Source organism: Labeo rohita, chromosome 21 (genome assembly GCF_022985175.1).
Source record: "Labeo rohita strain BAU-BD-2019 chromosome 21, IGBB_LRoh.1.0, whole genome shotgun sequence".
NCBI classification, from domain to species: Eukaryota; Metazoa; Chordata; class Actinopteri; order Cypriniformes; family Cyprinidae; genus Labeo; species Labeo rohita.
Genome location: NC_066889.1, coordinates 29,369,790 through 29,393,432, shown reverse-complemented (window position 1 = coordinate 29,393,432; position 23,643 = coordinate 29,369,790). Strand labels below are relative to the sequence as shown.

Below are 23,643 nucleotides of genomic sequence, written 5' to 3'. Positions count from 1 at the left end.
AAATGAGTGCCTCATGATTGACAAACATTACAGATTAACCTCAAACTGACAAAGGAATCAATCAAAATCAATATCCATCACTTAAAACAACACGCGGAAGTCGCCAAGTTCACACTCTCCAGCTTGTTTAAGGGTTCAACAGAAAACAACCTTCTGATATTATAAGTGCAACACAATTGTTAATTGAACTGGCAATTAGAATGTAATCAAAGCAGAACTGAGATGGACACAATGTGCTTGTTATGTAACGCACAGATAAATGGACATCAATGACTCTGACTGTAAGTACTATTGAACGCTTCTGTAAGCGCTAGTCCAATAAAACACCATAAATCACGCTTTTAACATTCACTATTGGTGCTAGTTTCTGCTTCGATGTATTATGAGAGAAACCAGTTTTATAAAAACACAATTGCAATCCAAGATCATTTGTACAAATAATATATAAATGACTAAAAAACAAGCGTTTCAGAATTAAATGAGTTCAACAAGCAAGCATTCATTTGCTCTATATAATGCAGATTACTGAATTTAAAAAACACCAAATCTATTCAAACACAACGAATACAACGAATAAAAACAGACTGACTTTACCTGACATGCTTATGTCTCCTCATATTAAACCTGAGCCTGTGAAACACTCGTTTCATTTTCACTATATGAACCAACTTCATCCTGAAACGATTCCTCTGCTGATTTAGAAACAATAAGACTGTGTTCCTGCGCCACTGTCTCTCTCAGTCTGACAGATACTAACAACACAACAGCAGATGAATCAAACCAAACCCTTTCAGAGCAATCAATGAGAGTTCATCCGTACAGACAGACACACATCCACTGATCGGCACTGGCACCGAACAATAATATGCAGAAGCATCAGGCAGTTTAGAGTTTAAGAGCAGTTAACAAAAGTGCATATGTGTGCAATAAGCATCTGCTTTGCTGAAATTTAAGTAAAATTTCCAATGCATGATAGCATGATGCAATGCTTTTTCAAAACAAACAACACCTTTAATAAAGGTAATATCCAAGCTGAGTGTGCAATATTGTGCTAAATCTATTATAAAACCTACAAATGATGACTACGTGCCAGATAAACAAAGCCAAATTGATCTTAGAATCATTTTATGTCCATTCACTTTGTTTTAAACTTCCTCAGCACAATCTGGCTGATGCATAAGTGGCATTAACGTCAAGTCTGGCTGATAAAACAACCTCATATTGTGACATTTATGTATGCAACATGTTAAATAAATGACATATACAGTATGCAACAAGCAACACTGCATGAATCAATGCAAAAAAAAAGTGTGCTATGCATTTCAAAAACAGCTCTTCTCATTTGCATACCAATATACATGATATAATACATAAGTATTGATATAGAGATTATAAATATGTGAAAAAAGCACTAATTTAAATTAGTTTACATTGCATTTGCTATAAGTGTGCTATATTATGCATATCTGGCATCCTGCTCTATACACAACATAACATAAACACTTATTTTGACCAGATCCATTCTGAATATTTGTAAAACTAATCTAATAAAAAAAAAAAATCTGCACAATCACATTTGAAAATGGTGTCTGGGCCTAAAAATAATTCCTTTATGGATCAAAGGACTATTAGTTGGACACACTGAGAAAATGGCTGATAAGGAAACCCATTTCCAAACAATTATTACTGTTGCAATTCTGCTTACTAATACAGAAATGGCACATTTTAATACAGAGTTTATAATGAAACCACCTCATATTTATGTCTGTCAGCACACTGACTATAAACAGTACATATTATTCACTAGAATCACTCTTAGATGGATTGAAAATGAACTGTTTGAACATTTTAAGATGCAAAAATGCCATATATGTATTGATATATACAGATTATAAATATGTGAAAGAAGCACTGCTCTATAAATAATAGTGCTGTCAAACAACTAATCGCGATTAATCGCATACAAAATAAAAGTTTAAGTTTGCCTAATATATGTGTGTGTGTTGTGTGTAATTATTATGCATATATAAATACAAACACATTCATATATATATTTAAGAAATGTTTACAATTATATGTAGTTATTATAATTTTTAAATAACTGATATTATATATAAATAAAAATATTATAAATAACATATTTCTCTTAAATATATACATTAATTTGTGTGTATTTATATATACATAATAATTACACACAGTGCACACACATATATTAGGCAAACTCAAACTTTTATTTTGTATGTGATTAATCGCGATTAGTTGTTTGACAGCCCTAATAAATAACAGCATAATTATGAAACCCATAACTGAATCATTCATTTTGACCAGGTCTATTCTAAATATTGTATTTAAAATGAAAATTAACGCACAGTCACAATCTACATACTTTGCAAAATATGCATATTGTATCGCATATTTTGGATCATTTAATATATACTTATAACTGTTTAACACACCTAAAAATAATTCCTGTATGGATCAATGATGCATGGCTGGACTATTAGCAGGACTGACTGACTGAGAAAATGTTTTACTTTTATGTGCACTCATATATTTGTATTTTTAGCATTTAACTTTTCTCATATCTTCTTTTTTGCTTTGTAATCCCTGTGTAAGATGCTTTGTTTTGTTATTAGAGTGACTTTTTAACATTCTGTCAAGAGTCTACAGATGAAAAATAGCCTCTTTGGCTAATTCCGGCACAGTTACAGACATGTGTATTAATGTGCATTGCCCCTGTAAACAAATAAACTAAACTAAACCAAACTACATGAGAAAACAATCATTACAGTTGCAATTCCGTGCAATAATACAGAAATGACTCATATTAATACAAAGTTTATAATTAAACCACATCATATTTATGTCTGTCAGCACAATGACTATAAACAGTAGATATTATTCTCTAGAATCACTCTTATATGGATTAAAAATGACCTGTTTGAACATTTTGAGCTGTAAAAACGCCATATGTTTGTATAGTGTTCATGTAAATGTTGTGTACAGTGTGTGTGTGGATGTAGAAGTATACTGTATAATGTACATGTATATAATGTACATATGTTTGTGTAATGATATAAGTTTTGTATGTGTATGTGTTAATGGATGATGTCAGTGTGTATGTTTGTGTCTGTATATCGTGTGTTTATTGACCTCTGGCCCGTTCATCAGTGTGTTTATCATCATAATTATGTGACAGCGCGTCTCTATCAGCGTCTGGTCGTGTGACAGATTAAGTGTCGGTGTGTTTTACTCACCGGAGCCGCTCTTTATCGTCTCATATTCTTTCTGTCGTTGATTTTATGAAAATATCGCAGCAACGCGCGTTAATTCCGCAGCGGCTCACTGATCAGCTGACGGGAGCACGCTCGTGCGTCGTTGCGTCACGCTGTGACGTCACAGCAGAAGCCTCTGCTGCCCCCTACTGTGCCTTTATCACATTGCCGGCTCGAAATAAATAACATCACATCATAGCTGATGTTTATTACAATCAGTGTTGGGAAGGTTACTTTGGAAATGTAATAGGTTACAGACAGTGTTGGGGAGTAACTAGTTACATGTAACGGAATTACGTAATTTAATTACAAAAAAATGTAATTGTAATTAGTTACAGTTACTGAGAAAAAATACGTAATTAAATTACAGTTACTTTTGAAAAATGCCAGTGATTACAAAGGGGGTTACATCTGAATTTTTTTCCACACACCCACCCCCACTTACAGATTTCATTGACTTCTTTTAAATTGCATTGACTGCTCTAAAATGACACACCAATGTTTCAGGAGTTTAGGACACAGAATAGGACACATGCTTATTCTGTTTTATTTCCTATTTGGTTTTATGCATAAACTTTATTTTTTAAGATTGTTTTTTCCAAGGCATTGTTAGATGCTAGTGTTTTCTGTCATAACTATGCAAACATTTGATTTCAAACCCAGTATCATAGCTATTAAACTATTTCTTGTTATGATGTTATTTATGTTATGATCTTGTTATGACATATAGCGCAACTGCGCTCACGGTGACCCGAGTTCGATCCCCGTCTCGAGGTCCTTTGCTGATCCCGCTCCCCTGTCTCCTCCCAGCTCTTTCCTGTCATCTCTCTACTGTCCTATCACAATAAAAGGCATAAAAAGCCCCAAAATATAAGTAAAAAAAAAAAAGTCTGAATTTATGGTGGCTGTGCTTTAAATTAAATTATTACACAGCTCAGACTCTTTCAGGGCAACTTAAGTCAGTGCTATATGCTTGATAATTTTTCTTTGCGGAAGCTTTGCGTTTGGTTAGCTAATAAAATATTAAAGCTTAATTCAGTATTATGTAGAAAATTTCTTAATTCTGTCATCCTGGTATTGTGGACTTGCTCTATTGTTTCATACAAACGCAGCTGCTGCCATTTTTTTTGTTCATTGTAATGGATTATAAGATAACTAACAAACTAGTACTACTACTTAATTATTTATGTGGTGAAATGTTGTGTAAGAAAAGTGGTATGACTGCACTGTATCCCTAAAATGTCTAGTTTGAACTTGCCGTTTGCTAGCAACTGATTTCTTCATGGAAGCTTTGCGTTCAACTATTTCAACAAGATCAGTGTTTTATGTCTAATAATTTTGACACTAAACATCTAAATAATCTATCAAGCAGCTGTGTAATAAGTGAGATAATGTACATTCAGCCAGCTGTTATTGCAAAATAAAGCTGTATATTATCCCTTACTTATTATGATCTTAATTCAAGTGCTAAAGGATTTTGAAAGTCTGACAGTAATCAGTGTTGAGTGCTACTGTAAGGTTAACTCTGCCTGGTTTAAATATTTCAAAATGATTAACAGTTGAAAATATTAAAAATTTAGAAAAGTAATCAAAAAGTAATTAAAAGTAATAAGTTACATTACTTATTACATTTTAAATCAAGTAACTTGTAATCTGTAACCTATTACATTTCCAAAGTAACCTTCCCAACACTGGTTACAGATTACAAGTTACTCTATTTAAAATGTAATAAGTAGTGTAATTTTTCAATTACTTTATAAAAGTAATGTAACTTATTACATTTAATTACCTTTTTTGATTACTTTTCTAAATTTCTAATATGTTCAACTGTTCACCATTTTGAAAGATTTAAACCAGGCAGGGTTAACCTTACAGTAGCACTCAACACTGATTACTGTCAGACTTTAATAATCCTTTAGCACTTGAATTAAGATTACAAGTAAGGGATAATATACAGCTTTATTTTGTGATAACAACTGTCTGGATGTACATTATCCCACTTATTACACAGCTGCTTGCCACAAAAGTAAATAATTAGACACAAAACACTGGTCTGAGTTGAAATATTTGAACACAAAGCTTCCATGAAGAAATCAATTGCCAGCAAGTGGCAAGTTGACAGAATTAAGAAATTGTACACATAATATTGAATTGTTAATACTGAGTTTTAATATTTTATTAGCTAACCAAAAGCAAAGCTTTCACCAAGAAAAACTATCAAGCGTATAGCGCTGACTTATGATAAATCTGATCAGTCCGGATGAGTCTGAGTTATTAGCTTTTACCAGTTGTTATCGGGGAATAACATACCTTGGAATGTCATGACTGACCAATCAGAATCAAGCATTCCACAGAGCCGTGTAATCATTTAATTTAAAGCACAGCCACACAAATTCAGACTTATTATTAAAGTTAGTAAAGTGTTAAAGTTATTATTTACTTTGAGATATTTCTGAAGTTAAATACAGATTTGAAATCATAACAAGAAATAGTTTAACAGCTATGATACTGGTTTTGAAATCAAATGTTCACATAAATATGACAGAAAACACTGGAATCAATGCCTTGGAAAATAACAAAAAAAACAAAAAAAACAATTCATCTTAAAAAATAAAGTATACGCCCAAATAGGAAATAAAATATCGTTGCCTTAGAATTATAAGGTTCTGTCTGCATTCTGAGCACTTTTGATATATTGAGCTTCAAAGTTTTTGCGTTCCATAGACTTCTGTAGATAGAACCATTTTTATTTTCTAAAAAAAGGCCCAAAATGTACACAGCTTACAAAAGAAACATCACATAAGTTGTCACCCAATAAGAATATGTGAATAACTCAATTCTGAAAAAAATAAGGTCAGATAGAACCTTCAAATTCTAAGGTGACGATGTGTCCTATTCTGTGTCCTAAACTCCTGAAACATTGGTGTGTCATTTTAGAGTGGTCACAATGCAATTTTAGAAAGAAGTCAATTAAGTCTGTATGCGGGTGTGTGTATGTGAAAAAATTCAGATGTAACCCCCTTTGTAATCATCAACATTTTCAAAAGTAACTGTAATTTAATTACACATTTTTTCTCAGTAACTGTAACTAATTACAATTACATTTATTTTGTAATTAAATTACGTAATTCCATTACATGTAACTAGTTACTCCCCAACACTGATTACTGATACATATCAAAATTTATTTAAACCAGAATATACATCTAGTCTCTATATGCGTTTGCTATAGAGATGAATATTCGTAACTACATTATTATTTTTAAGAATATAATTATTTTGCGCTTTTTTTTAATAATTAAAAAATACGTTAACACTTATGACATTAGATAGTTGCCAGAGATAGATTAAAAAGGGAAATGAGGTGAAAAGGTTTGCAATAAAAAACAAATAAACAAAAATATAGTTGATTATTGTTTCTTTATTGTTAAAGTATAAGATGAAGAATTTAATTGACAACAATTTATTACAGAACCACATCATAAAGTAATTAATACCCATTAAAAAACACCCAAATGACATTTAAAAATTGATTATTGCTACATATTACCTTACTAACTTACAAGATGAAGAATAAAAGCTTAATTGAAAAAAAATATATATATATGACAGAACCACATCCACCTAAATAACAATTATATTTAAGTTTTAAAATAATTGATTATTGTTTTTATAACAAAAAACAATGTTGTAAATTGTATGAAACACCCAAAATCTGATCTTGATTACTGTCACAGATTATCATAACAAAGAAGAATATGCTAAATTAAAACAAACCCTAAAATTAAAAATAAATTCAATAAAAAGTAATGTAAAATAAAACAAATATGACAGAACCACACCCTATGTTTTTAATTAAAGTAATAACATGTTCGACATGAAAAACTTTCTGTTATTGTGTCATGTAAATATCAAACATTTAAACATGAGCATAAATGACATTGTCCAAAGCTCCTGATCTTTTTGGAGAGTAACTAATGATTCGCTTTAGAAACATTATCTTTTTTTTTACGTTTTTCACCCAGTAGCAGTGAAAACAGATGAAAAGCTTTTTATTTTATATAAACAAAAATATGCTACAGGTGGACATCTTTGTCCCTTGTGCATTTTCTTAGATTTTTCAGCATCCTGCTGCATTTTAGCATCTTGCTCGTCAAGTACTTTTCAAAACAAAGTCTTGTAAATGTATTGTATAATGTATTATATAATGTAAGTTAAAAGTTATTTTCCAGTGCACTGCGTCTTGCATTTTTTAAAAAAAACAAAAATGTGTTAAAAATTATATAAATAAAAAGGTACTCTTTTTCCAAACCTCTTTTGTTCGGAACTTTGGTTGCCAAAAATAAAAGGAATTGTTACATTTTAATTTGATTACATTTTAGAAGATTAAATGGCCTTTTTATGCCTTAATTTGTTTACTGCTGTTTTTGATAATACATTTCTATTCAATTATAAACTCAGAAAAATTCAAACACAACATTTATTTTGCCCCTATTATTGCAAAAATGTTATTACATTCTTAAATGATTAAAGTTTCATGAACTCAGTTGATCAGACATGCTTTTTTAATGTAAGTAAACTTAAGTAAAGGAAAAAAATAAAAAAACGTCATATTTGTTAAACTTTTAATAAATTGTTGTTAAAGCAACTACATGTAAGTTTTTTATCTTGAAATATCCGTTTCAAAGTCATTTCCATGATACATGGACCATTTCTTTAGTAGGTTAGTATTCAATAACCTTGATAACTCTGTCTCTGCTTACACTACGCCAAAAAATAAACAAATAAAAATTGGATGATATCCTAATATAGTAAAAAAAAATTAAGTGGATTACTTCTGTCACACCCCTGTGGACTGTTTTGTTGGTTTTGCCCTCTTGTGCCCTTATTTGGTCTTTCCTGTTCCGTTTCTTGTTGAGTGTTCATTGGTTTATCACTCCCACCTGTCTTTGTCTATTAGCTCTCTTTTATAAGTTCGATTCAGTTCCTTGTGTCTTGTCCGTTTTTAATGTCATTTAATGTTAGTTATCGTCGTGTTGGTATGTGTTTTCCCTGCTGTTCCAGTTTGTTCCTGTTCCCGTTTTGGATTATTCAATTAAAGCACGTTTTCATTATTTCCTCGTCCCTGCTCCTCCTTCCCGCACACGACCCCCTGACAACTTCAAATTAAGTTTATAATAGAAGTATATTTCCATACTGCCCATCACCGATTCAAAAAACTCATGAGACTGTCTGACCTCTATGCTTAATGTCTCTGCACCACTATAAAAATGATTTTTCGAAGTTGTAAATAAAATAAACCTTATTAGAGTACTTTTAAAAAAAAAAAAAAAAAAAAGAAAAAACTATTAGTCTTTCTACTTTAAAATTTCATGTTTAATTTCCTGTTACTTGCCCTTTCTTTGTAATTATTTGTCAGATTGACTAGTTTCAAAACCTTTTTTTCAGTGCAGTTTACGCTGCAAGTTAAATTTCTTGCATATGGAATTTTCAGAATATAAGGTATTAAAAAAATATTTCAAAAAATATTTTAATGTAACATATTTTTACTTATTTGAATTATTTTAATATACTTGTCCCCCTCAGGGGCACCCCGGGAACTCCTCCGCCCCCTCTGGAGCTTTGGCCCCCTCGTTATTGTGGGCCCCTCTGTAATTCCGGCCCCCTCTGTATTTATGCGCTCCCCCAGTACCGTGGCCCCTGTGGTCCCCTCGGAAATTGGGGTTTCCCCTAAAATTGTGGGCCCCCTGAAACTGGGGTCCTCCTTAAAACTGGGGTCCCCTCTGTTACTGGGGTCCTCCTTAAAGTTGTGGCCACCCCTGAAACTGGGGTCCCCTCTGTTACTGGGGCCCCCTCTAAAATTGTGCCCCCCTCTGTAGATGGGGCCCTCCTTAAAATTAGGGTCCTCCCTGAAACTGGGGTCTTCCTTAAAACTCGGATCCCCTCTATTACTGGAGTCCTCCTTAAAGTTGTGGCCGCCCCTGAAACTGGGGTCCCCTCTGTTACTGGGGCCCCCTCTGAAATTGTGTCCCCCTCTGTAGATGGGGCCCTCCTTAAAACTAGGGTCCTCCCTGAAACTGGGGTCTTCCTTAAAACTCGGATCCCCTCTATTACTGGGGTCCTCCTTAAAGTTGTGGCCCCCTCTGTTACTGGGGCCCCCTCTGAAATTGTGGCCCCCTCTGGAAGTGTGGTCCCCCTTGAAACCCCCTCTGGAATTGGGGTCTCCCCTGACACTGGGTCCCCCTCTGGAATTGGGGTCTCCCCTGACACTGGGTCCCCCTCTGGAATTGTGTCCCCGTCTGAAATTCTGGCCTCCTCTTACACTGGGGTCGCCTCTGGTGTTGTCAATCTTCTGTACCACAGTGAGCCTCAGGTCATTCAGGTATTCTTGGGTATTGATCAGCAAATCTGAAACATTCCCTGGATCTGGGAGACTGAACTGGGCTCTGGGAGGAAAACAAAAAATTCAAGAATAAGAGATGCTGCTGCTGCTGAGAGCCAGAGAATTCAGAAAAGAAACAGGAAACTCAACAGACCTTTCCAATGTGCTCTTAAAGTTCTGTAAAGATAAAAAGAAAGCGATGTAAATTATTTCTGAAAATGACATTCATATGTTTCCATTTGTCTTAATAATTAACATTCGCACCTGCAGGAATGAATCATCATCGGCTTTCATTTGCTTCTCTACGTCTCTCATTGCACATCTGAGAGATACGATCTGTTTGCTGGTCTTCCCAGTCTTGTCCTTTATCATTTGACTCTTCTGCTTCTCTTCCTCTCGCAGCACTGTTATTCTGGCCACTTCTTCATTGCGTAGAATCTCACGAAGTTCCTCAAACTCCTTGCTGATCTTCTCCTCTGTTTCTTGAGTTTGAACCTGGCAATTAACAGCACAATTTAATGGCCAAAGTAGATCAATAACACCCAGACGTGCTTAAATCACAGTGATTATTTCAAACCTTATTATGGTCAGCAGTCTGATCCAAAGTCTGTTTGAAGTTATCATATATTCCCATCTTCTCCCGTAAGTCTTCCAGTATAGCTTTGAGTTTATCCTGAAAGAAAACATTTATTTAACACAACATTTATTTTGCCCCTATTATTGCAAAAATGTTATTACATTCTTAAATGATTAAAGTTTCATGAACTCAGTTGATCAGACATGCTTTTTTAATGTAAGTAAACTTAAGTAAAGGAAAAAAATAAAAAAAACATCATATTTGTTAAACTTTTAATAAATTGTTGTTAAAGCAACTACATGTAAGTTTTTTATCTTGAAATATCCGTTTCAAAGTCATTTCCATGATACACGGACCATTTCTTTAGTAGGTTAGTATTCAATAACCTTGATAACTCTGTCTCTGCTTACACTACGCCAAAAAATAAACAAATAAAAATTGGATGATATCCTAATATAGTAAAAAAAAATTAAGTGGATTACTTCTGTCACACCCCTGTGGACTGTTTTGTTGGTTTTGCCCTCTTGTGCCCTTATTTGGTCTTTCCTGTTCCGTTTCTTGTTGAGTGTTCATTGGTTTATCACTCCCACCTGTCTTTGTCTATTAGCTCTCTTTTATAAGTTCGATTCAGTTCCTTGTGTCTTGTCCGTTCTTAATGTCATTTAATGTTAGTTATCGTCGTGTTGGTATGTGTTTTCCCTGCTGTTCCAGTTTGTTCCTGTTCCCGTTTTGGATTATTCAATTAAAGCACGTTTTCATTATTTCCTCGTCCCTGCTCCTCCTTCCCGCACACGACCCCCTGACAACTTCAAATTAAGTTTATAATAGAAGTATATTTCCATACTGCCCATCACCGATTCAAAAAACTCATGAGACTGTCTGACCTCTATGCTTAATGTCTCTGCACCACTATAAAAATGATTTTTCAAAGTTGTAAATAAAATAAAATAAACCTTATTAAACCTTATTAACCTTATTAAAGTTGTAAATAAAATAAACCTTATTAAAAAAAAATTTACAGTTTAAAATTTACTTTACAAAACTGTAAACTTTCTACTTTAAAATTTCATGTTTAATTTCCTGTTACTTGCCCTTTCTTTGGGCAAGTAACATGAAAGAGACCAGCAAACAGATCAGCAAACAGACTGAGACCAGCAAACAGATCGAATCTCTCAGATGTGCAATGAGAGACGTAGAGAAGCAAATGAAAGCCGATGATGATTCATTCCTGCAGGTGCGAATGTTAATTATTAAGACAAATGGAAACATATGAATGTCATTTTCAGAAATAATTTACATCGCTTTCTTTTTATCTTTACAGAACTTTAAGAGCACATAGACATAGAAATTGTGTGTCAGTCTTCGGTTTTATTATTTAATAATGACACAGAGAGCACAGACAATGGAGGGGGAATGTGTTTGGAGTGAGGAGTGAAAACAAACTGAAACCTGTAACACCTATTTATTGCCTAATTGACCACACTGTAACTCCAACCACTCCCTGTAATTAATAACCTGATCACAACACAGTAAAAAAAAAAAAAAACGTTTTGATCAGATTCATAGATCTGATGTCTGTTTCCACCACTGAATAATAAATAATAAATAAGATAATTGTGGCATTTTATCTCACAATTCTCACTTTTTTTTGCAATTGTGTTTTTTTTTTCTTGCAATTGTGAGATTACATCTGAGATTACATCCAGTTCTGACTTTTAGTTCAGAATTGCTCATTTCTCAAAATTCAAAGTTTCTATCACTTAATTTTGAGGTTTTTTTTTTCAGAATTGTGAATTTCTGTCACTCAGAAATCTTTTTTCTCAAAATTTAGAGATTCTATCACTCAATTTGGATTTTTTTCTCAGAACTGCACATTTCTGTCACTCAATTTTGACTTTTTTCCTAAGAATTCTGAGTTTCTATCACAGAATTCTGACTTTTTCTCAGAATTCCACATTTCTGTCTCTTAATTTTGACTTTTTTTCTCAGAATTTCGAGTTTCTATGACTCAATTCTTACTTTTTTTCTCAGAATTCCAAATTTCTGTGATTCAATTTTGACTTTTTTTTTCTCAGTTTAAAAAACACAATGAAATGATAAAAGATATGAAAACATTAGCAAATGTGCTTCCAAATCAACAGCTTGATTTCAGTTCATTCAGCAGACAACAGCACATCTATTCACAATTTGTCATTGTGAAAACTTTTGATGTTTACTGGTTTAATCAGTAAAATCAGTTTACTGACCTTGTTATTGCTCACGGCTTCATCTATGGGACAGAAACTGTGGTCGGTGTGTAGTTTGGAGTCTCGACACACCAAACAAATAGGCTGCTGATCATTCAGACAGAACAGGTTCAGCTTCTCTTTGTGAGCGCTGCAGACGTTTTCATCTCCTGATGAAGATCTTTGACTTCTCTCCTGTTGGAAGATCTCACACATGTTCTTTAAAGCCAGATTTAACGTAGGATCATTCACTGTGGATATTTCCCTGCACATAGGACATTCCTGAATTCCTCTACTTTCCCAGAACGCTTTGATGCAGTCTGAGCAGATGCTGTGACTGCAGGGCAGAAGAACAGGATTTACAAAAAAGTCAAAGCACACAGGACAAGTGAAGTCCACCTCAGTTAAACCTTCAGATGCCATTTTACACGTCAAAATTGTACAGTTTCGTTTTCAGGTTTTAATCTTCACATCCACAACAGAAATGCACATACAAAACTGAGTGTGAGGCAACAGATGAACCGGTGCATCTGTCTTTATAGCCAGCGGGAGGAGCTCAACTAAGAAAAGTGCTTCATTCTTTTCTGCATCACCTGTACAATGCAGATAAACTGGATTCTCAAAGTCTAAACATCTTTTTATCATCTAAACATCCAACACACAATTCACTATTTCGACATTTCTGAGAGATCACGTGACTTTCTTTAAAAACTTGAAAACTTTCCATTGCACAAAAGGTTCTTTGTAGCGGAAAATGGTTCTTTAAAATGTTCTTCACACTAAGAAAAAAAGGTTCATTGGGAAACCAAATATTGTTTAAAGAATGTATGGCACTTTGTGTGGGGAACAGAGCCACACGTATGATGTTATCCAATGATAATTTGCAGTAAATCTGCAGTAAATATCAATAACATTCAAACTTTGAGTAAAGGCCATTCAAGGATTATAGCTGTAATGAAAAGAAAAACTGTTAAGTTTTAACTAGATAGAAAGTTCGTAGACAAACTTTAAGTTGGCTTGAAAAAGCCTAACCAGAAAGTGTGAAGTAGTTTTAAAAGCTTGAAGTTTGAAGGTTTCCAGTTTTAACTAGTTTGAAATTTAAAGTAGTTAAATTCCTGGGTGGTTGCTAGGGTGCTTGGGGTGATTGGTAAGGTGTTGCTATGCGGTTGCTAGGAAACTTGGGGTGGTTGCTAGGGTGCTGCTATGCAGTTGCTAGGGTACTCAGGGTAGTTGCTAATGTGTTACTAGCACGTTATTAGCATGATTAGAAATGTACTAGTATGTTGCTAGCCTGTTTCTAGCATTATTAGCATGTTACTAACATGTTGTTGGCATAATTAGCAAGTTAGTAGCATGTTAATAGCATTATTAACAAATTACTAGCATGCGACCTGCATGATTAACAAGTTACTATCATGACTAGCAAGTTAGTAGCATGTTGTTAACATGATTAGCAAGTTAGTAGCATGTTAATAGCATTATTAACAAACTACTAGCATGTAACCTGCATGATTAACAAGTTACTATCATGACTAGCAAGTTAGTAACATGTTGTTAGCATGATTAGCAAGTTAGTAGCATGTTAATAGCATTATTAACAAATTACTAGCATGCAACCTGCATGATTAACAAGTTACTATCATGACTAGCAAGTTAGTAGCATGTTGTTAACATGATTAGCAAGTTAGTAGCATGTTAATAGCATTATTAACAAACTACTAGCATGTAACCTGCATGATTAACAAGTTACTATCATGACTAGCAAGTTAGTAGCATGTTGTTAGCATGATTAGCAAGTTAGTAGCATGTTAATAGCATTATTAACAAATTACTAGCATGTAACCTGCATGATTAGCAAGTTACTAGCATGTTGTTCGCATGATTAGCAAGTTAGTAGCATGTTACTAGCAACATTAGCAAGTTACCAGCATAATTCTAGTATAATTAGCATTTGATCTCAGAAGAAGTTGTTTAAGTAGGATAACAGTAAGTTGGCTTTTTCAAATGTTTCTGTGTTCCTTTTAACTGATTTGATTCATTGCACTGTAAATTATATTCATATACACAAATGAAATAATCCATGAAATAAGGTTTCAAATGGTGCTTATTATTGTGATATCAGAACCCTGTTCAGTGTAATTGCTTATTGTTTATTATCAGCTCACTGGTCACTAATAATGTGAGCTAATGAATACAGAGCTGGGAATCCTGACACGCAGCTTTAAACCAGTTTCCTGCAGCTCCTGAAATGAAAGCCAAGCTTCTTAAGCTTCGTTGTTTTCTCTGAAAACAAAACTGATGAAATGAAGGCCCATTTCCTGTAAAACATCTGTTAAATCCTCTATGACATCCATCACACGCATTGTGCATCGTGCATTTTGATCTCTTTGACTTTTGAATTGAGAGAAGGGATGTGCACCATGACTCATTTCAGCTAATTGCATTGCATTGTAAATTATAATGCAACAAAAGGTTAGTTTGCCTGAGCACAAGTCAAGATTGTTGTACATTACCACTGCAACCGCTTATGCGTACATGTTGTACGTGCTTAAACTATCTGTACACATGACAGGCGATGACAGGTATCACATGATAGCTATCTGTACACATGACAAGCTTGACGGATCCATCTTATACATTTAAGGGAATTTTATTTGTTAAGATACTGTTTTTGTGGTCAAGGAAGTTTCATTCATAATTTTCCCTTTTAAACTAGTGTACAATTTCATACCGGTATTGTCCAGCTTATTGTTATTTGCCAGACTGACATATAACGTACATAAAAATAGTTACTCCCTCACCATGTTTGACAAAATGACAGCAGCGCTGAGGTAATGAGGGTTGCCAGATTTATGTAACAAAACCAGATTAATTGGTATTCAAAACTAGCCAAATCATGGCCAGAACTATCCCAACTGGGTTTCTGGGAACATTATTTGCTTCGACCCACGGGCTAAAAAACTCTCCGCGGCAACAATATAAAAGTAGACTAATTCTGGGGGAAATCCATGGGCTTGGTCAACACTGAATGATTTTGTAACATAATTCAGTATGGTAACATAATTAAATTCATGTTTATTTGTATAGTGCTTTTCACAATACACATCATTACAAAGCAGCTTCACAGAATAAATGTAGCACTTTTAATCATAATAATTAATTAATAACTTAATTAATATCAATTATCTTGCTTTTTAAAATAGTTTAGATTATGCATACACTTTAAAAAACAAAAAAACACAATTTGCTGAGTCAACTTAAAATAATTTGTTACCCTGCAGATTTAAAAATTTAAGTTCAGTCAACTCAAATAAACTTAGTCAACCTGAAATGTTAAGTTGTACTAAGTGAAAACTTAGATATTTGAGTTGACTAAACAAACAATTTGGTTTGTTAAACTTAAAAGCTGGGCTTGTTACCCAGCTGCCTTAAAATTTTAAGTTGAATGAACTCAAATATCTAAGTTGTCATGTAGTACAACTTAACATTTCAAGTTGACTAAACTTTTTTGAGTTGTCTGAACTTAACATTTTAAGGCAACCAGGTAACAAATTATTTTAAGTTGAATCAACAAATAGTTTTTTACAGTGAACACAAAAACATATCAGAGTGAATTAATTTACAAATGCTAACAAAACAAACTGTCTTTTTTAATGTTTAAATTATTCAGTACAAACAAAATTTCATCTCTAAACTAATTTTTCAGTTCACTGGTAAGATCACCAGAGGACCAACGCCACAGCGAACGCCAAACCATGGGTAGACTCTCTCAGTGAACCTCTGTGTAAAAGTGTGTATGTATGTGTTATTAAGAGGATCGATGAATGCCAATTTTCCTTTGTCATAGTTCAGCTGAACTCTGATTTTCTGGTGAAATAATATTACAAAATCAAACTAGGTGAGTGAAGTTTGTGAATAAACTTTCAAGTTGGCTTAAGGAAGCCTAGACTGAAAGTTTGAAGCAGTTGTTAAAGCTTAAAGTTTAGATAGATAGATGTTGATAGCGTGTTGCTAGCATGATTTATGACATTGCTAACATGATCTAACATGTTGTTAGCATGATAAGCAGGTTACTAGCATGTTGTTAGCATATTTCTTGCATGATTACCACATTGCTAGCATGTTTTAACACGATTGGCATGTCGTTAGCATGTTGATAGCATGATAGGCATGTTACTAGTGTGATGTTAGCATGCTGTTAGCATGTTTTAACATGCTTAACATGTTGTTAACATGTTGCTAGCATATTTTTAGCATGATAAGCAGGTTGCTAGCATGTTGTCAACATGTTGCTAATATGTTTTTACCATGATTAGCATGTTGTTAGCATGATAAACAGGTTAATAGCATGTTGTTAGTATATTTCTTGCCACGTTGATAGCACATTTTAGCATGATTGGCATGTCGTTAACATGTTACTAGCATGATAAACAGATTACTAGTGTGATGTTAGCATGTTGCTAGCATGTTTTAACATGATTAGCATGATGCTAACATGTTTCTAACAAAAGCATATTGCATGTTTACAGCATGATTATCCTGTTGCTAGCATGTTGCTTATGTTTAATAGTGTTATTAGCATGTTACTAACGCGTGTTAGCATTATTAGAATGTTGCTAACATGTTGTTAACACGTTTTTAGCATGTTTTTAGCAGGATTAGCATGTTGTCAACATGATTAGCATGTTTATAGCATGATTATTATGTTGCTAGCATGTTTTTAGCATGATGCTAGCACTATAAGCAGGTTACTAGCATGTTTCTTGCATGATTACATTGTTGCTAGCATGTTTTTGCATGATTAACATGTTGTTAGCATGTTGCTAGCATGATTAGTAGGTTACTAGCATGTTGGTGGCATGTTTAAGCATGATTAACATGTTAACATGTTGCTAGCATGATTAGCATGGTGCTAACATGTTTCTAACAAAAGCATGTTGCTAGCATGATTGGCATGTTATTAACATATTTTTAGCATTATTAGCACATTGTTAACATGTTACTATCACAATTAGCACAATTAGCATGCTAATAGCATGTTTTGTTACGTTTATCCTGTTGCTAACATGTTGCTTATCATGTTTAACAACATGATTAACATGTTACTAGCATGTTTTATCATGATTAGAACGCTGCTAACACTAATGTGTTTCTATTAGCATGTTGGCATGTTGTCAGGATGATTAATATGTTGCTAACATGTTTCTAACATGATTAGTATGTTGCTAGCAAGTTTGTAGCATGTCGCTAATATATATTGTTATCATGATTAGCATGTTGTTAGCACATTTTTAACATGATTAGCATGTTGTTTAGCATAGTCATTAAGGTTTGCTAGTAATAGCTTAAACACTCTATAAGTCTTATTTTACAAAAGTTTTGACCCCCTCAATGAAAGTCTATGGGACTTTTTGTAGTTTTGATCGGCCATTTTACAAAAACACCTATACAACAATAGGTGGCGCTAAATACGCGTAAAACGAGTGTGCCAAGAAATACGTAACGTAAAGAAAAAGAAAAGTCGTGACTGTCATGTTAGCCTGATGGGAAGTGATTTTAAAACTTAAGACAGTACCCAGATTTGAAGACTACAATAAGATTTCACTTCTATAAGGGGAGACCCTGCAAGCAAAAACAGTTTTTTCATGCACCTGACAAATCTGAGAATTTGGGCTTTTTGTTTTTTTCAGACTAGTGGAAAGAAAACATACAAAATACCCTGTTAAGTGTTTCTTTTAAAGCACTTGATCTATTTAGGTCAATAGATTTCAATTACAGTACATATTTTTAAAGGTCGTTTTCTCAAAATGAGTTTTTCCTCCCATACTCTGAGCCATAAATCTCCACTCCAGTAGCACTTACACACACCAAACGTTACATTTTAATTCCTGTCTATATCCTGAAGGTTGTTACAGAGGTATTTGTTCATATATAATTTGCTTGATTTTATACAACATTTTATTCCCCTCAAAATTGTAAAAATATACTGTTATTTTCTGAATTATGGACTGACAAAATGATATACCCAAAATTCCCTCTGTAAAAACATTTGATTTTAATACGTCAAAAAACTTACATAAGAAATTTGAAACTGGCTTCATCCAGTGTTTAGATTTTTGTACTAGAAATGTATGCAAATTAGTGCATATTTCATTAAATAATGCCCTATTTGCATATTTAAACTTAACATTTTAGAAAACGTGATACAGAAAATGTTTATGTTATCAATGTAATCAATCAACTAAGTAAGTAAGGTGATAAGTATTAGTTAATTTGAGATGGATAGCCTAATTGTTACATAATTCAAATGGGCCACCTGTTTTATGGTATATCAAAAAGTGCACTTTTTTGGGGTTTTTATGCCTTTTATTTTGCTAAGACAGTCGAGAGATGAGAGGAAAGAGCTGGGAGAAGAAAGTGGAGAGGGATCGGCAAAAGGCCTCGAGATAGGAATCGAACTCAGGTCGTCGTGAGCACAGTTGCACTACATGTCGACGCGTTAACCGCAGTGATATTGGCACCGACAAAAAAAATCCTATCCTTTAGAGAAGCTGGGGGAAAAGTTACTGTATGTCAATCTATGTCAAAGGGTTGTACTTTGATCGTTTATTGTTTAGATTTTATCCCTCCTGGGACAACTTCTGTTATTTACTGTGAATGTCCAAACATTTTTCAGAATTTAAGTTTGAGAACATTCAGGTGGACAACAAAGATTATTTTGAATGGAACAGGAGCATTGTTAACTTGGTGGTCCAGAACAATTTCACCAGCCACAAAGGAAGAGGCCTGTGGAGACAGCAGCTTATCAACGTATTTATTGATTTTTTTTTTAGTTAGTTATTTGTGGCTGAAATAAAGCAGTTTTGCAAACAACTCAAAAACAACGCTGTACAAGACCCATCTCAAGTTATCAGTGTTCTTTGCAGATTTTCTTGTTAAAGGGTTTGTTCACCCAAAAATGAAAATCCCGTCATTAATTACTCACCCTCATGTTGTTCCAAACCCGTAAGAACTTTGTTCAAAATAGGAACACAAATTAAGATCCAAAAGGTTCAAGCATGCGTGTGGCCGCGCTGACGCAGATCAATAGCTTTCATAGAGTGTGCGTCTTTCTCCGAATGTAAACAAAGCACAACGCATGTGTTCAACATCATAAGCGCAGGCGCCGCCACAAGCACGCGCGTCAAGGTAACGCGCGTCCACAACTGACACAGTAGAGACGAAAATGTGGAATAAAGTCGTTATTTTTGTTTTCTTTGCGCACAAAAAGTATGGCCACTGATGTTGCATGGACTACTTTGTTGATCATCTTGCTCTGCAAAAATCCTGTTCTGGTCAAGGTTGCTTTAAATGTTAATGAGCTCTGCTCGCCCCGCCCCTCTCTTCTCTCTGTGGAGTGACAAGCCTGTTTACTTTAGCCGCATTTAGCCGCTAAACTTGCTAACTAGCACGCTATTAGGAAAGGCGATCACAAAGATTCATAAAAAAAAAAAAACGCTGTACTTACTTCTGCTGTAAGTGAAGCTGGATCATAATTGATTCGCGCAAACATAGACGGATTATGTAGATCGGGAGGCGCATTCCCTTCACAAACAAATGTAATCCACTGCATCTTCAGCGGCTCAGATGTCGGGAGTAAATGACGACCACTACGTTCATTATTAGATCCAGCAACACAACACCTCAGTCGCTCAATCGGAGATATTCTTGTCTAACTTACATCCCTGCTCCGGCATCAAAACAATGGAGGTCGGACTGTTACAGCTGATCTGAGGTAAGACGCTCATGTCAATCAACTATCGTGGGAGCGGCCTCTGTGGGTGTGACGCCATCTGAGAATGGCTCGATTTGAAAAAGGGGATATTATTTTTACAAATTAATCAAAAACCACTGCATGGATTTTTTATCATTATAGGGTAGATGTGTACATACACTGACAACACACATTAATGTTCAAACAACATGTAAAAGTGAACATTGCATCCGATGACCCCTTTAAAATAAGCATGTGTTTAGATGGCTTGGTAATTGTTTAGAAAGCAATTACATTTGAGAAAAGTGTCAAATCGATTGAGAAAAACTGTAAAGCTCGCCCAGAATGATGATAAGTCATTTGCTCACCCTCGTGTTTTTCTAATGCTGTATGCCTGTATTTTTATTTTCAGACCACAAATGGAACAAAGAAACATCCTGCTCATGCTCGTTCATACAATGGCGACCAGATTCAAGCTTTTTTTAAAAAAACAATCAAAAGTATCACAGAATGGTCTTGTGCAAGACCGAAACAACAACACAAAAGACAGGTCTGGTAATAGGGTTTTTTAATTTTTTTTGTGTGTGTTTTTTAGCAACTTTGAAACCCCAGAAAAAAATAAATAAATAAATACATTTCTCAACTCATTTAATTAACATTACGTTTTAGTTGTCTTTTCAGTAGTACATAGGGCTACAAACTGTAATTGATTCAGTGATGTTACCATTGATCTGCCTTTTCTGGATTGTCTATTTACACTTAGGGCAATCTGGATCTCAGAAGTCCTAGGTTTGTTTTTTGTGTGTCCCTTATGTGGGGTAGTGAGATGACTGGTTTGGTTGCATGGCATGGTCTCTGTGATCTTGTACTGAGGATGGTGTTCAGGGAACTGAGATCTGTCGTAGGTTGGTTTCATGGTGCTGGCTGGGACGGCAGGTTTGCTGGTTTTATGGTGAACCGCCCGTGGGTCTTCCTTAGACTTCCTGTTAGACTGTTTCCCTATTAGCTGTTTGAGTGCAGCTTTCAGTCTCTCCTGAAAGAAATCAACCACAACAAAAAATTACTAGATATACAACAGTACAGATTTTAGCTGACAGATGCATCATAATTTCATCCAGTCCCAGAATTTTTCAAACATTTTTATCATTGTGAAAACGACAATTTAGTCATATATCTGACCTTATTTGCCATCGTGGCTCCCTCTACAGGGCAGAATCTGTGGTTTGTGTGTTTTCTAAAGTCTCTACACACCAAACACACAGACTCTCTATCATCCACACAGAAGAGTTTGAGCTTTCCTTTGTGAATGCCGCAGATCCCTGATGAAGATTTTTGTCTTTGCTCTTCTAGGAAGGTCTCACACTGGCTCTTCAACGCAAAGTTTCCTGGAGGAACACTCAAGGAAGATCTCCTCCCGCAAACTGGACATTCCTTAGTTGTTTTATTTTCCCAAAACCTCTGTAAACAACATCTACAAACACTGTGGTTGCAGGACAGAAGAACAGGATTCATAAAAACGTCGCAGCACACTGGACAAAGCAAATCCCTCTCAGAAAAAGATCCAGACGCCATTAGAAGTTCATTTCAAAGTCCATCTTCAAAGTTTCATTTTCAGTTATATATCCATTTAAATCAAAAAGAATTACTTCCACAATCGTTATTCCCAAAAATGTGAATCTCAAATGAATAAAATCGAAAAATGTAAAATATACAATGATGAAGTTCAATGTTGAATGAGCCACAGGCTCAGTGATCTACAGTATAACTGCAGATCATCAGGTGTGTCTTGTCCAAAGGTTTATACAGCCTGTAATACTGGTTACCTTTGAACTGCTTAAAGCGATAGTTCTTCCAGAAATGAAAACTAAGTACAATACATGTAAACAAAATACATGCCAACTTGCATACACACACAGGACACATAAAGCATTTGTAGTACACATATATTGCAGATATTACATATAAATAGTCTGCATATCAATAATCTCAAGCCTGCGCTATTTAAAGTTTCACTGTTAGTGAAGTAATAATCTGATTTTAACACTCAGCAAACTCCAAAGCCAGTACTGTGGCTACTTTTGAACTGTTTACAGTTCGGTAAGTTATTATTTTATAACATTATAAACTGTTCAGCATCAATGCATATGGCAATCATCTGTCAGGTCAAGGCATTTTTTTATCAACTTAATAATTTGTTAAATTAATGGCTGATTGTTTTTTTCCTGTTACCTTCATTCTTGCTGTTTCACAATTGTTTTACTGTAAAAATGCTCACTAAAAAGATTTCAAACAGCTTATAATTTTAATAAAAGTCTGTTGTAGAAGAACTGTTTTTATATTAGGTAGTACATCACTTTTTTAAGTGTCAGTAAATAGTAGGTTTCAGAAGCAGAATTAGTTGTTTGCCTCAGACAGTAACAGACTAATACAATTAAGAAAACTCTATCATGATGTTGATGAGTTTAGCACAGACAAACAATGCACTTTGCTTCATTAAACGTCTAAATGTAAATGGTGTACAGAATAATGGACACAAAACTGCTGTTTAATTTAGTGTTGGGTAAGTTACTCTAAAAAAGTAATTAATTACTAGTTATTAATGACATCTTTAACAGTGTATTTAGAGTACTGTACAAATTACTCTCTCCAAAAAGTATTTAATTACTTAATACTAATTACTTTGTAAATCCTATCAACCTTGACAAGTTAATGACACAAGGATACACATGAAACGGTTCTTTTAAATTTTTAAAAATAAATAATAACTACATAATTTATTCTGGAATATTCTTATTAACTCACCAAAATATTTAAAGAATATGAGAAGGGTACATAAAAAGCATGCATTTTAAGGTTAGGGTTTAAATTTTGATGTTAAATCCACTATTGTATTGTATAGAAATGTTCTAGAGCCTATATGTAAGAAGTAACTGTAATTAAATTACAGAAAAAAAAAAATAATCCCTTACTTTACTTTTTCAAGGGAAAATTACAGTAATTACTTAGTAACTAGTTACATAAAAACACTGCTGTCATTAGTGTAGTTTGCATCTTCATAATGTGAACAATTCACACATTTAACTATTTATTAAAATACTGTAACTATCATAATTTATTTAAATCAGAATACACATCTTTGATACATTTACACATTTGCTATAGAGGTAAACATTCATTATAGCTATGAATATTTACATTAAGATTTCTTTCCCAAAAAATATACATGACATTAGAAAGTTACAGCAAATTAAAAAGTGAAAAAGTAAAAAGGTCAACACGTAGATCAAAACATGACAAAAACATTGTTGATAACTTATATTTAAAATCTAAAAAATAAGAATTTATGACAAATCATATGTACTACATACTACATTCTAAATGAATAATTAACAATGAATAAACTATAGTTATTGTTTTGTAAAGTTACA

The 23,643-nt window shown here is 34.0% G+C and overlaps 3 protein-coding genes across 7 annotated transcripts in view; all 3 read right to left on the bottom strand.

The window, feature by feature from the left end:
- LOC127152304 (WD repeat-containing protein 7) overlaps positions 1–3,397 on the bottom strand; it is a 123,031-nt gene extending 119,634 nt beyond the window's left edge. For all 5 annotated transcript variants that reach the window (XM_051092885.1, XM_051092887.1, XM_051092888.1 and 2 more), the window contains exon 1: positions 3,261–3,397. The gene's annotated coding sequence lies outside the window, so the exon portion shown is untranslated. The remainder of the gene's footprint in view (positions 1–3,260) is intronic.
- Positions 3,398–8,599: 5,202 nt separating this feature from the next.
- On the bottom strand, positions 8,600–12,958 carry LOC127152065 (tripartite motif-containing protein 49D-like). Its single transcript, XM_051092466.1, has 5 exons — positions 12,484–12,958; positions 10,238–10,333; positions 9,925–10,155; positions 9,815–9,837; positions 8,600–9,724 (listed from the first exon to the last, which is right to left on the bottom strand). Exons 1-5 carry the CDS (start codon positions 12,883–12,885, stop codon positions 8,809–8,811), a joined length of 1,668 nt encoding a protein of 555 aa, XP_050948423.1. The 5' UTR covers positions 12,886–12,958; the 3' UTR covers positions 8,600–8,808.
- A 7,913-nt stretch (positions 12,959–20,871) lies between these two features.
- On the bottom strand, positions 20,872–22,005 carry LOC127152903 (nuclear factor 7, ovary-like). The gene is made up of 2 exons (XM_051093795.1): positions 21,395–22,005; positions 20,872–21,248 (listed from the first exon to the last, which is right to left on the bottom strand). The coding sequence occupies exons 1-2, from the start codon at positions 21,785–21,787 to the stop codon at positions 20,874–20,876; spliced, it is 768 nt and encodes a 255-aa protein (XP_050949752.1). The 5' UTR covers positions 21,788–22,005; the 3' UTR covers positions 20,872–20,873.
- Between the last annotated feature and the right edge of the window lie 1,638 nt (positions 22,006–23,643).